This window comes from Haliotis rubra, unplaced genomic scaffold, assembly GCF_003918875.1.
Source record: "Haliotis rubra isolate DU_JTF1 unplaced genomic scaffold, ASM391887v1 Scf324, whole genome shotgun sequence".
Classification (NCBI taxonomy): Eukaryota; Metazoa; Mollusca; class Gastropoda; order Lepetellida; family Haliotidae; genus Haliotis; species Haliotis rubra.
Genome location: NW_025766996.1, coordinates 900,668 through 914,768, shown reverse-complemented (window position 1 = coordinate 914,768; position 14,101 = coordinate 900,668). Strand labels below are relative to the sequence as shown.

The 14,101-nt window shown below is 40.4% G+C and overlaps 1 protein-coding gene across 1 annotated transcript in view; it reads right to left on the bottom strand.

The window, feature by feature from the left end:
• Window positions 1-413: 413 nt before the first annotated feature.
• The window catches only part of LOC124283911 (sperm receptor for egg jelly-like), a 31,292-nt gene continuing 17,604 nt past the window's right edge, over window positions 414-14,101 (bottom strand). The window contains exons 3-8 of the mRNA XM_046719945.1: window positions 12,590-12,687; window positions 9,935-10,006; window positions 8,373-8,600; window positions 8,315-8,336; window positions 6,398-6,568; window positions 414-792 (exon numbers count right to left, since the gene is read on the bottom strand). Coding sequence (XP_046575901.1) covers window positions 539-792; window positions 6,398-6,568; window positions 8,315-8,336; window positions 8,373-8,600; window positions 9,935-10,006; window positions 12,590-12,687 — 845 coding nt within the window. The 3' untranslated portion in view covers window positions 414-538. The remainder of the gene's footprint in view (window positions 793-6,397; window positions 6,569-8,314; window positions 8,337-8,372; window positions 8,601-9,934; window positions 10,007-12,589; window positions 12,688-14,101) is intronic.

Genomic DNA, 14,101 nt, shown 5'->3' with positions numbered 1-14,101 from the left:
AACCAAACTCAGTCAGTCAGTAATAAGTATGGGAGAAAATGTGAGTGAGTGAGTGTAGTTTTACGCCGCACTCAGCAATTTTCCAGCTGTATGGCGGCGGTCTGAAAAGAATCGAGACAAGACCAAACAATCCAGTGATCAACAGCATGAGCATCGACCTGCGCAATTGGGAACCGATGACATGTGTCAACCAAGCCTGCGAGCCTGACCACCCGATCCCGTTAGTCGCCTCTTACGACAAGCATGGGTTACTGAAGGTTCATTCTAACCCGGACCTTCACGGGTGGGAGAAGATGTAGACATAAAGGTTTGTTTAGAATGGAAGTATACTCAAACAACTTCACAACTAGTACACCCACTAGATGCTTGATTGGCATTTTAGATGCTATTAGATGGACATAAAGAATTTTCTCGATTTCATCTTCTTTTTATTCTTTGACACACTGTTTTGGAGTCAGTTCTGGCCCCATCATCAGGTAAAACTAATGAACAGTAACTCTTATCACTGTTACACTCACAGATGTCAAATTTTCCTGACTCACAGACCAATTTGCTTCGTTTCACAAATGAAACCACGTTTCAAGGCTGACCCCCTGTCTGAAGCCCAAGGCCAACCAGCAAAGATGGCATTAACAGTTGGGTTGATCAACAAGAGACATTCTCCCATCTGTTTTCTGGGAGCACCTGGCTTAAAGCGGCCGTACATGACGTCACTTCCGTCCAGCCACTTGAACTTGTTGTTTACATCATCATACGTGCCACCAAGCCACATCCCTCGGACCTCTGCAGGCACTGAAATAACGTTGACATGTCATCAAGGTACTGTCAGGACATCTTCCACTCACACATACCACTGTACCAATATAACATATACGCACGTATCTTACCTTCATGTAAAATACTTTAATTTCATTGGTCAATGACGCTTTAACAAGTTTCCTTGTCTTACCTTCATGTAAAATACTTTAATTTCATTGGTCAATGACGCTTTAACATGTTTCCTTGTCTTACCTTCATGTAAAATACTTTAATATCATTGGTCAATGACGCTTTAACAAGTTTCCTTGTCTTACCTTCATGTAAAATACTTTAATTTCATTGGTCAATGACGGTTTAACAAGTTTCCGTGTCACCCCTCCAAGGAGGGTGACAACTGGAAAATATATTACCCGCTGCAACGGTAACCGCCAAGCTCTCCGCCGAGAAGCTGACGGGCTAACAATCGTATGACGTCATAATATGACGCATGCCGTGCCCGGATCAGTGGCCGTATGCACATGTTGGGCGTAGCTAACCTCAGGCGTAACACACTACGTCGGGCTTAGCAGCGCCCTCCTTTTACACGTCATGCACAACGTCGGTTAAGCCTAGGCGTTACTACGCCCGGCTTAACGGATTTACGTCAAGGCGCGGTGTGCTATTTTTAGATTTTCGAACGTTTTTAAACCACCGGTAAAAGGCGCGAAACAACTTCGCGGTACATCCCTGTCAGCCGTAATCATGGAAAGCCAAAGAAAACCGAGAAAACCCAACTTTACCGATGGATCCTGATGGAGAAATAACATGGACTTTCAAAATGGGCTTCACCATAAATGTCGCCATATTTGACACATTACGAAATCACGATTCACAGCGTTATTTGGTGTATGTTTTCAAATGTTCAAATCGGATAATTACTTCTCAGATGTATTGAATTTCAAAAATAGCATATTAATGATCACTGATATCAGGTTTTCATCAAATCACTAATGATAATTCTGAAAATACACTTGTAAACACGAACGCCGAAGTGCGCTTTCCGTCATATTGGATAGTGTTTACAAAATCAAGTTTCGCGGACGACGGTAATGAGACGCCAATTACATCCCGTGTATATCACATTTATACCTGCGACAAATGCATCACTGAATTCCCCATACATTTTAGAATCAAATTACTAATGGTCTTTGTCACCAATATCAACTGTCTGGATAAAATGAAACGAAAGATATTGAGTGTCAAAAGTCCAAACGAACGCTGTGCTCGAAAGGCTGCGCTTGTAAAGAAAGAAAAATTCCGATTTTATACTACGTAGCATTTTCTGAAATTTTCCGACATGCAGCCGTCTATTCATTGCTTGCAATGGCTCAATAGCTTTAGAATATGCATGGAAAGAGTATCGTAGCAAGAAATGGGAAATTAAATAAAGAAGCAATGCAATCATTTGATATTTCATAAGAAATTGTCGAAGTGTCCGTGCAGCGTGACGCCATGACTGACGCAGAACGACAAAGGTTTTTATCAGCATTTCTGGCTTCTTCTCTTACTTACAATGAAAACGATAAAACATATAACAATACACATATAGTCAGAATCATTCTGATTACTTACATATCATATTTATGTACAAACGATCCCTGAATCAAGAGAAGGGTCCTCGCAAAATCCTGTGTACCCTTGTCAGCGTGGCCGCCATTTTATAAGTAATCGGTCGGTGGTAGTGATGTCATACGTCAACATTGTTGTACATGTTAGACAATTTCTTTGAGGTGAAGGTCGGTTGAACAAGTGTAAACACAATCGCCCTATCCTTCCGATTACACTTTCAGTATTATGATGTATACTTTGCGTATCGTTCAGATATTTTTTCATCAAAGTATTTTCAGTATATACATTTAGCCTTGTTCAATACCATATTATACCTGGATATAGGGTAGGCGTTTTTTATTCTTTGAAAGTTTTTGATTGTTTGAATAATATTTACATAAGAAATTGGCACACGTAGCCATAACTGCAAAATATTTGGGTGTTGTGAAATATTATTTTTCATTTACGTTAAATTGATGTCAAACAGGTGCGCGTGTTGTTCACAATAAGATACGCAGTCAAATCGTCTAATTATTGATATATTCAGGACACTATTTAATTGGTAAAATCATTCATTTTATTTTTGGTCTAAAGAGTGTTAAATTCAGACATAGAAGCCGAGACCTTTCATACAATTAATGGAATTTAGGTAAGATATATACTAATCAGCAAACCAATGTCGTCTTTTTCCGACGTCGCAAAATGCATATAACAAGCCATGACGTCAACTAAAATGTTGTATTATTATCAGTAATTTCATTACATTTGAAGATATGGCTAGTACTCCGTTAATAATGATGCAAAATTAGTCAATATACATCTACACAAACAGGAGAATATAGGAATCTAAGAACTAACTTACATATCGGATAGGGCCATCCAAATCGCTATTCTGCTTTCTCAAGTAGTACATTGCCATCTTTTCTTATAAATTGTGAAACTACCAAAACGTATCCGCTCACATTGGGGAACTTTGTAATGGAATTGTTTGGTTCACCGTGAACACAACATAACGAAAATATAGCGTAAGTATCCACAACAACTTTTCTCCAAGTGATCTGAGTAACATTGACCTAGTGTTAAGCATAACTAAGTTATGCCCCCTTATCTTTTATACGTGTATGACCTCTCTGTCGTCAGTTGACGTCATAGAAGAAAATCCATTTTTGACACTTATTGCGAGTCATTTTTAATGTTGAGCGTCTAACGTTATGCATTAGCACATAAACCCAATTCATATACACTTATGTCGTTCAGATATCAGGCTGTGTTTTCTTCGCTCACACTTTCTGTAAAGATGCCAAATTAAAAAAAATCGTAGCAGAGTGCTTTTATCGGTGCACGACAAAAAGCGGAGAAATTGACAGTTTCTTAACGCGTAACAAAATTTTAGACAACATTTAGCAGTGTCTATTTCTCAAACCGCCGAGGTAGTCGCACTTATATTTATACCAACGGATATGAAATTAAATATTCTACATTTCTGTGTAATTTTATAGCCGTACGCAGATCCAGGACCCCGCGAGCGCAATTCTCGCACAACGTTCACTTTTAAAAACTTTTGAAAATGTTTCGCCTGATAAAAAAACTCGGCATCCAGTGCCGCCATTACAAGGCTACGCCTGGCTTACGCCTGCTGGGTAGGTGGCGTAAATATAGAGCGCTACGACTGGCGTAACTTTAACTACGTCTACTATGTGCATACCGGTTAACGTTACGTCCGGGCGCACATTTTACTTACGCCCGGACTAGAATTTACGCCCGACATATGCATACGGCCACAGGTGTTTTTGTGTTCACTTTGTACAGATTTATTTTACCGACTTTCACTGCTTTATTTAAACTATTTTATACATTGAGTGGTTTGCACACTCAACTTAAACATAATTTACAATTTTTATAGCAGTTTTATGCTTGTCAGAATATGCTTCACTGATGTTAAAAATCCAGTCGAGAGGCAGACGCCATTTTGTTTGCATGTCATATAGTCGGTAGCGACCTTTAGCATAAAATAAAATGATATTTTGTACATTTAACATGGCGGTAAGATAACTACGTTGTATGCTTCTCCCTCGGGTAATACGGTCTTATGTACGCCTCTTTGTAGCAGTGTCATCCCTCGCCTACAGGCTCGGGTGACACTGCTACAAAGAGGCGTACAGGCTCGGGTGACACTGCTACAAAGAGGCGTACATCAGACCGTATTACCCTCGAGAGAAGCGTACAACAAAAAATATAATGTCACATCTCCCAGGAGGGTGACAACTGGAAAAAATATTCCCCGCTACGGTAACCGCCAAACTCTCCGCCTAGATGTTGTATCACTAACCATCGTATGACGTCATAATATGTGTGTACGGAGTTCGAAAACCGTTCGATTAGCTGTTTTGGGGTTTACTTTGTACACATTTATTTTACCGACTTCCACTATTTTATTGAAACTATTTATACATTGCATCGTTTGCACACTCAACCTAAACATAATTAACCATTTTTATAGCAGTTTTAAGCTTGTCAGAGTATGTTTCGCTGATTTTAAAAATTCAGTCGAGAGGCAGAGGCCATTTTGTTTACATGTCATATAGTCGGTAGCGTGCTTATTGATCTTCAAAATAAAATAAAATAAAATGATATTTTGTACATTCAACAAGGTGGTAAAATAAATACGTTGTCAATCTCTCCCTCGGGTAATATGGTCTGATGTACGCATTTTTGTAGCAGTGTCATCCCTCGCCAGACCGTATTACCCTCAAGAGAAGCATACAACTTATAATATATTTTACAGAGACACGACGAAGACACGTGCAACTTCGGACACAACACGAAGTAAACTTTTCCATGAGGGATAAAGAACGTGCATCAGGTGAAAGCTGTTGAGAAGGCATCTGCAAAAACGTTGTCAAGAACGTACATCAGTATATTGTCCATAGCAATTACCAGTTTTGACTTGTACCATTCGTTCCCGTGTTTTATTTTCAGGCGAACCATTGGCGTGCCTTGCATACGTTCATGAAGTGTACGACAGGGGGTAGAATCCGTTTTTTTGCGATCACCAGCTACATCACTACTTGATGATAAATCATCAACACATGCTCATGATATAGTCCAAAAAGCGCAATCGACTCTTGCGGAAGTGGAAAATGTTTTGTTGCTTTTAAGTACTGGAACTGCAACATTGATTGATTGGTTGTTGTTTTACGCCGCACTCAGCAACATCCCAGCTATATGGCGGCAGTCTGTAAATAACCGAACCTGGACCAGACAATCTAGTGATCAACAGCATGAGCATCGATCTACGCAATTGGGATACGATGACATGTGTCAACCAAGTCAGCGAGCCTGAGCACCCTATCCCGTTAGTCGCCTCTTACGACAAGCATGGGTTAAGAAGACCAATTCCAACTCGGACCAAAGACAAGTCCAATAGAAATGTGGACACACATCAGTATGAATGATCTTCCACATATACAAACCCCCCCCTCTCTCTCTCTCTCTCTCTCTGTCTCTACATACATACATACATACATACATACATACATACATACATACATACATACATACATACATACATACATACATACATACATACATACATACATACATACATACAATATTAATAATAAAGATAAATTAAATAAATATAAGTAAGTAACAAATTAAAAATCCCCAACAAGCTAGATATGATATAGAACAAACTTTATGGACAACTTGTTTTTATTCGTGAGTGCGACGTTTCGATACAGATTCTTGTACCGTTGTCAAGCATAATTGAACATGAAGAAGGGAGAAGTATATATATACTGGTTGTAACAATGTAACAAAGAAAACAACATAGTTAACATAATTGGCTAGGCAGAAAGCTGATGAAGCCAGAGAGTAGACAAAGGACAGGCGTGGAAGCCAATGATGTACAAATAATAATGAGATGTTTATACAGCAGAGTTTATACAGTAGATTGGGCTTGGTGGATATGCCACTCAGAGAAGCTAGATATGGACGTGTCTATATGAAACTGAGATGAGTCACTACATGTTAGATGAAATCGCGTTACCTTGAAGGCTTTCAAGCTGCTGGGTTATGAAGGTATCTTCCTCTGGGGTGTTTATCGAAGCCAGGTCTGCCCCATTGCTTCTGCAATAATTTCTCCCATCAGCCCAGTATGCGTTTGTCAAATTGAAGAAATAACAGGACATCTTCCAGTTCACGAATCCAGAGGGACATCCTGAAAAATAGTTTTTATGAAGATGGACTTGTATATAGTAATCCTGGCGAGCAACAATATACTAGTATTTAGAGATAGATTGTTTGTTTGTATACGATGACATGTGTCAACCAAGTCAGCGAGCCTGGCCACCTGATCCCGTTGGTGGCGCCTCTCGACAAGCATAGGTTACTGAAGACAAATTTTAAACCGGATCTTCAAGGCTTTTATGTTTGGCGTCGAATGATCAAAGGAAGGTATTAATGATTTAATAATAATAATAATAATGAGAAGTCTTATCTCCAATCTCTAATCTCCACGCAACCAAGCATGCTCAAAGTGCTAACACCCTGATTATTATTACCCCTGATAACCCAAACTGCCTGTTAGGCGCTAGAAGGTTATAGTCACATGTCTTTATCCAACCGGGTACCCATTTTCTGCTGGATGAACAGAGGCAATTTTGAACAAACTCACTTGCCTAAGGTGAGACCACATGTATCACATGTGCTTCGTTGTGGGGCAGGACTGAAGTCCTAGAAACTCTCAGGAGTCAAGCTGTCAAACACGGTCACCCATCCAAGGACTGTCCGAGCTCGACGTTGCTTAACTTCAACTGATTCGTGACCTGCGCTCTGTGCACAGGACCACACGCCACCACCAGTATTGATTTGTGACTATTAACAAGAAAGACTAGTGATTCCCTGCGTCCACTTGTAAGCAAGGGAGTGTTTAGATTTTATGTGTTCAGATTGTTAAAAATTGATTGTGGTGCACACTACTCAAATGACATGTTTATTATCATTATGTTTTAGAGATCACATTTGCAGGTGATACCAACCACACCGCTGACTACCACAGAAGAGGTGTGTGTTGGGTGGGGTGGTGAGTGGTAGGGGTAGGGGTAGGGGTAGGGGTGGGATGAAAGATTTAGGGTGGGAGTAGGCGGAAGTGTTAAAATGCAAGTTTAAAGCCGTTTTCTGTCATGCCATACTGGGATGTTTGTTAGGTTGGTTAACGCCGCACACAGCGATATGCTGTAAATAAATCGGGTCTGAACCAGACAATCCAGTGATCAACTCCATACTCCAATATGAGTATCGATCGACGCAATTGGGATACGATGACATGTATCAACTAAGTCAGCGAGCCTGACCACCCGATCCCGTTAGTTACCTCTTCCGACAAGCATGAGTTACTGAAGATCTTCACGGGATCTGTCAATTGTACGCGGGTTTGTGAGTGGTGAGTGCTACCAGTTAGACAGGACACCTGGTGTTATTACTGGTCTTCAAAGTTACATACACATGGCTCTTATCGCTATTGGTCATACCCGTGAAGATCCTGGTTAGAAATGATCTTCAGTAACCCATGGTTGTCGTAAGAGGCGACTAACGGGATCGGGTGGTCATGCTCGCTGACTTGGTTGACACATATCATCGGTTCCCAATTGCGTAGATCGATGCACACGCTGTTGATCACTGGATTGTCTGGTCCAAAAACAAACTCTCTAACGTACAGGACCCGTGAAGATCCTGGTTAGAACTGATCTTCAGTAACCCATGCTTGTCGTACGAGGCGACTAACGGATCGGGTGGTCAGGCTCGCTGACTTGGTTGACACATGTCGAGACAGGTCGTTCAACGACCTAGAGGTTATGTACTTAAAGAAATAAAGTGTTGAAATTCTTTTGGAAGCGAGCACAAATTTCATATTATATCAATCTAATATAATTCCCTGGTCCGGGGAAAAATTAATATGACGTACCACTGCCTGTAGTCGTTGTTGCCTCCGTAGTCGTTGTTGCCTCCGTAGTCGTTGTTGCCTCCGTAGTCGTTGCAGCGGTTTTTCCTGCAACAGTTGTTTGTATGCTTTTGGTTGTTGTAGTATCAGCTTGCTTGAAGGTCGTGGTTCCACTAGCAGTGAAGGGGCAAAGAGCGGAGTTACAGTCATCGGTACTACAGCAATCAAAACATAGACGTGCTTCCTCCTCCGACAACACGTAGCGGCGGCGTCCGAATATCGTTTCCGCATTCTTGTACAGGGAACAGATCTGTTAAAAAATGAATTGGGTCATCCTAGTGTTGGGAATTGGTTGAAATCTCACAATTGATGATTTGTTCAATACCAACGACCAATCATCGAAAAAAAATTGGTTAGCGTCAATTTTTAGATTTTCCTATTCAGGTTGTAGTTGCAGATAAGTATAAAGAAAAAACATTTGGTTCTCTGTTGTTGTTTTTGAAACTGCACAAATTACATTTGCAGATTTCACATCCAGTGTAAAATGATTCAGTTCCAGTGTAACATTAACTTCCCAGATTCTTCAGGAAATATTCAGTCATGGCTTTTCAGAAAGTGAAGTGAGTTTTCTAAGAATTAAACACGTTTTCCGTCCCTGACAACGTCCTAGATATGTTCCATCATCAAGTATTTCAAACTCTATTACAGCGGTTCCAAAATCGTTTATGTTCGATTATGAGAAAATGTGATCGATTGCTTGGTCGTTTGGCCACTGCGACCAATATTCGATTATTTCAATTAATCGGACCACCACTAGGTCATCCACACTATCGCCAGGATTCGCATTTCGGTAAATCTACTCCAAGCGCCTGGATCTCGTGAAGATCCGGGTTAGAATTGGTCTTCAGTAACCCATGCTTGTAGTCAGAGGCGACTAACGGGATCGGGTGGTCAGGCTCTCTGACTTGGTTGTTGCATATCATTGTAATTGTATCCCAGTTGAGTAGATCGATGCTCATACTGTTGATCTCAGGATTTTCTGGTCCCGACAGTTGTTTACAGACCGCCTCCATATAGCTGGAATGTCCTCCCTCCCCACAAAAATACAGAACAAAAGACAAAAACATACAAAGAAATCAATACAACAGACATGATTATTACCAGACCGCTGCCATATAGCAGGAATATTGCTGAGTGCGGCGTTAATGGTTCCACTACACTAAATCGGAATCACATGCTTCCTGAGCGAGAACCGTATATGTAAACATCTGAAGAGATAGAGACATATGACAGCTGTGATTGGATGAAATAGTGTAAGATTTTTATGTTTTTAAAAGCACATCCATCCAGTAATTAAAACTGACCACAATTTTAAGTATTTAGTGCTGTCATTTTTATCACCATGAGTTATGCTTATTGTGTGTACATATATTTTCCAGTAGGTGACATTTGGTGCGGAACTGGGGTTGATGTGTTCCGCTTCCTGTGCTCGGAATATAAGCCAGACACATTGTACATGCTTCGCCATACATATCATCCTCATACCACGCCCCGACCCCCAGCCATACATTTTGTACGGTTCCTAAATCTAACATTAGCTCAATGAACATATTACATAATCATTTAACAACGAGGTAGACATACCTGAGAGCTTTCGCATCCCATCCGATAGGCCTGCTTGTCATGGTGATCTATTATCTCCCGAGTGAAGCAAATCTACAAGCGATAACATTGTCATTAAAGACTGGTCTTGTGTTGAGAGGATGGTGATCGAAATGTGGTACAACCCAGTGTAGGATGTCAGTGATGTACCGTTGGCCATTTTCGTCTTCGTCACAAGGGTCAGGTTTACAGTGGGCGTGAGAGGCACCCCAACACCATCAGTATGTCTCCTGCCAAACGGTACTTGCTCCAAAATGTTCCTTTGTGTATGGGGCGGTGGGGTAGCCTTATGGTTAAAGCGTTGGCTCGTCACGCCGAAGACCCGGGTTCGAATCCCCACGTGGGCACAATGTGTGAAGCCCATTTCTGGTGCCCCCAGTCGTGCTGTTGCTGGAATATTGCTAAAAGCGGCGTAAAACCAAACTCAGTCCTTTGTGTATATACAGTGTTTCTGCGACGTCAGACATGAACTCGGCCATCGGCCAAATAGTAAAAATAATCATACGAACAAATAGAGGATACTAAACGACCTTTCGTGTAATACCATGTTTATTTAACGAGTTAATGATTTGGTATCAAACGAGTTTAATAAAAATGGTATTTCACGGAAGCGAGTTTAGTATTCTGTTTATTACTCTTGAAATATACATTGATAGAAACTGCCTACAGACTCTCAGCTTTGCGACAGAAACATTAGAATTGTGACGTCATAACTGTAACCATTATGAAGTCATATGTCTAGCGATATTACACTAGTGTAATATTAGATGCTTGATTGGCAATATATTGGCAAATTATTACACTGCAGTATCTTCCACGGACGAGTAATAAGCAGAATTATGATATGATTCTACCATGAATCAAGAAAATACTAGATTCTGATTGGTTGTTCAGAAAAATCAGACGGCATCAATTGTGGATTGACGCTCATCTGATTGTAAGGCCGCTTCACCGCGCATTGACAAATCTTATTGTGAGAACTACTTCCGTTTGACCACAATGATGGCGGATCATAACAACAACTCCATGGATTTTGACGCTGACTTTCGAATATTCCACATAGGCAATTGGAAATTTTTGGATTAAAAATGCGTTTGATTTCATTGCGCTTCACTGCCGCACTACTTCAGCTTGACCACCAACATGACTAATATCAACACAACAGACGTGATGGAAATGCTGATAAAACATTTATTTAAACTCGAAAAATACAATTATATGATTTCCCCCCCCCACAATTACGAGGGAACCTCACTATCATATTACCTTCTATTATAAAAATATTCAAACTCAGTTACAATACACAGCCCCAAACATAAACAAAACAATATCTAACATATAAATCGGAAAGCCTTGTAAAAATACATCCCTATCTATACAAAATATGCAGCAAAACATTATTAAACATTTACCTACCTGGTAAATGGTATATTTAATTCCCCTTAGAATGGGAAATTTGCAAGATAGATCTAACGGTCTGGCGAAACACGACATTTATGCCACTCACAGTCATACTCCATCATATCCCGTTGCATCGTTCACAAAATAATTCTGCTCTCTGCCAGCTTCCCTGCAGGGTTGTCACTGTTATGTTCATCTACTTTGAAAAACGCTTGGACACAGTCCAGTCCCAAACGATGAAGGAATCACAAGTTAGTCGCATGTACACTAAGCAGTAGCACTGTCACCCTTTTGTCGCATGCCGGGGTGGAGGCAGTACGTGAAACCATGATCGGCCGGTCATAAAAATCAACAGTCTTTGATGAGTTACAGGTCGTAGGTTGATCAGGAAAGGATCTATTCTTCGATTCTGCAGGGTTCAGATTCGACAGTCAGTCAAGTATTGCCCACTGTTACTTCAAATTTCAACCTTTCGCAAAATGTAAACACTGGCTCGCCCGCCATTTCGAACTGTTGCGTAACTGTCTACTTCGAAGAAAATAATTAGGTCAGACGATTCCATTATAGTGTGGCCAGGGGGGTACAGTTTCACGTCACACAAAACAATAGGCTGGTTTTAGTCGTGTGGAGTTGGGATGAAAACCCAAGATCTCGGGTATTACATAATTGCATTGAATAAACAGTAGTTTGATTTCTTTGGACAGAATATTGTTATGTTGTAATGTTAAAAAAATACGAACGGCACCTACCGTTCCCTTCACAGACGAGTTCAATTCGCCTCTCGACCCATGCCGGACTACGCAGTGTCTTCCGCAGAGCGAGGAAGTTCGATTTTAAATGGTTCATGGTAGAATGGAGATAACCCTAGTGTGTTTGAAAATCAGAGACATGCTTTACTGAATTGATGACGACTTAATATATCAATTGAAACCTCACGCTACGCGTTCGGTTCCAATTGAAATTTAGTCGCCATCAATTCAGTGAAGCATGTATCTGATTTTCAAACACACTAGGTTTATCTCCTAAATATAAATAGCTATATAGGGTTAAAAATCATAGGTGTTGCGTTACTTTTTGCGACACTCCATGTGTATGTGTCATAACATGTACTGACATTCACTTTGATACAGTTATCGTCGTTTTAAAGCGTCACAAATGCAACGGCTAAGATACATTTCTTTTAGTAATTTCAGAACAAGGTCATCTGGATTACGGTTACGGTGTTTGGGTACGTACCTCGCCATGGCCACATATGCTGTAGACTTCGCAATCAGCCGGGTCAGACACATGGTCACATTGCAGGCATCGTAGGTCACTTCTTGACGTTGGGAATCCTGATACACAGAGTTTGTTTCTTGAGGAACTCCCCAGGGAGTTGAGATTGATAATACGATGTGCCGTTGAGATTGACATCCAATGATAGAGGGGAAAAATACCAGCGCCTTGAGCATGCACTAGTTGCCTGGATATGTGCGCTATATAAATATCCTATAATAATAATAATAATAATAATAATAATAATAATAATAAAAAATAACTATTCACTCTACAGTATGCCAAACATATAACCTGTGAAGATCCGGGTTAGAATTAATCTTCAGTAACCCTTGCTTGTCGTAAGAGGCGACAGACGGGATCGGATGGTCAGGCTCGCTGGCTTGGTTGACACATATCATCGTATCCCAATTGTGTTGATCGATGCTGATGATGTTGATCCCTGGATTGTCTGGTCCAGACTCGATTATATAAATGGGATATTGTTGAGTGCGGTGTAAACAACCAACCAACCAACCAACCAACCAACCAACATATTGTGGAGGCATGTAACGAATCGAGACCAGATAACCCTGTGATCGAAATCATGAGAATCTCTCTCCGACCTCAGGGATGTGATGGTATGCAGCAATCAGCGAGCCCAACCACCCGATCCCATAGATTCTTGAAGATCAATTCCCGTTAATTACTAGAGAGTTTAGACCAATTCCAATTCCCGTTAATTACTAGAGAGTTTAGACCAATTCCAATCCCCGTTAATTACTAGAGAGTTTAGACCAATTCCAATTCCCGTTAATTACTAGAGAGTTTAGACCAATTCCAATTCCCGTTAATTACTAGAGAGTTTAGACCAATTCCAATTCCCGTTAATTACTAGAGAGTTTAGACCAATTCCAATTCCCTTAATTACTAGAGAGTTTAGACCAATTCCACCCCTGTTAATTACTAGAGAGTTTAGACCAATTCCATTCCTGTTAATTACTAGAGAGTTTAGACCAATCCAATTCCGTTAATTACTAGAGAGTTTAGACTAATTCCAATTCCGTTAATTACTAGAGAGTTTAGACCAATTCCACCCCTGTTAATTACTAGAGAGTTTAGACCAATTCCACCCCGTTAATTACTAGAGAGTTTAGACCAATTCCAATTCAGTTATTACTAGAGAGTTTAGACCAATTCCACCCTGTTAATTACTAGAGAGTTTAGACCAATTCAATTCCCGTTAATTACTAGAGAGTTTAGACCAATTCCACCCGTTAATTACTAGAGAGTTTAGACCAATTTCACCCCCTTAATTACTAGAGTTTAGACCAATTCAATTCCGTTAATTACTAGAGAGTTTAGACCAATTCCAATTCCGTTAATTACTAGAGAGTTTAGACCAATTCCACCCCGTTAATTACTAGAGAGTTTAGACCAATTCCAATTCCGTTAATTACTAGAGAGTTTGTTAATTACTAGAGAGTTTAACCA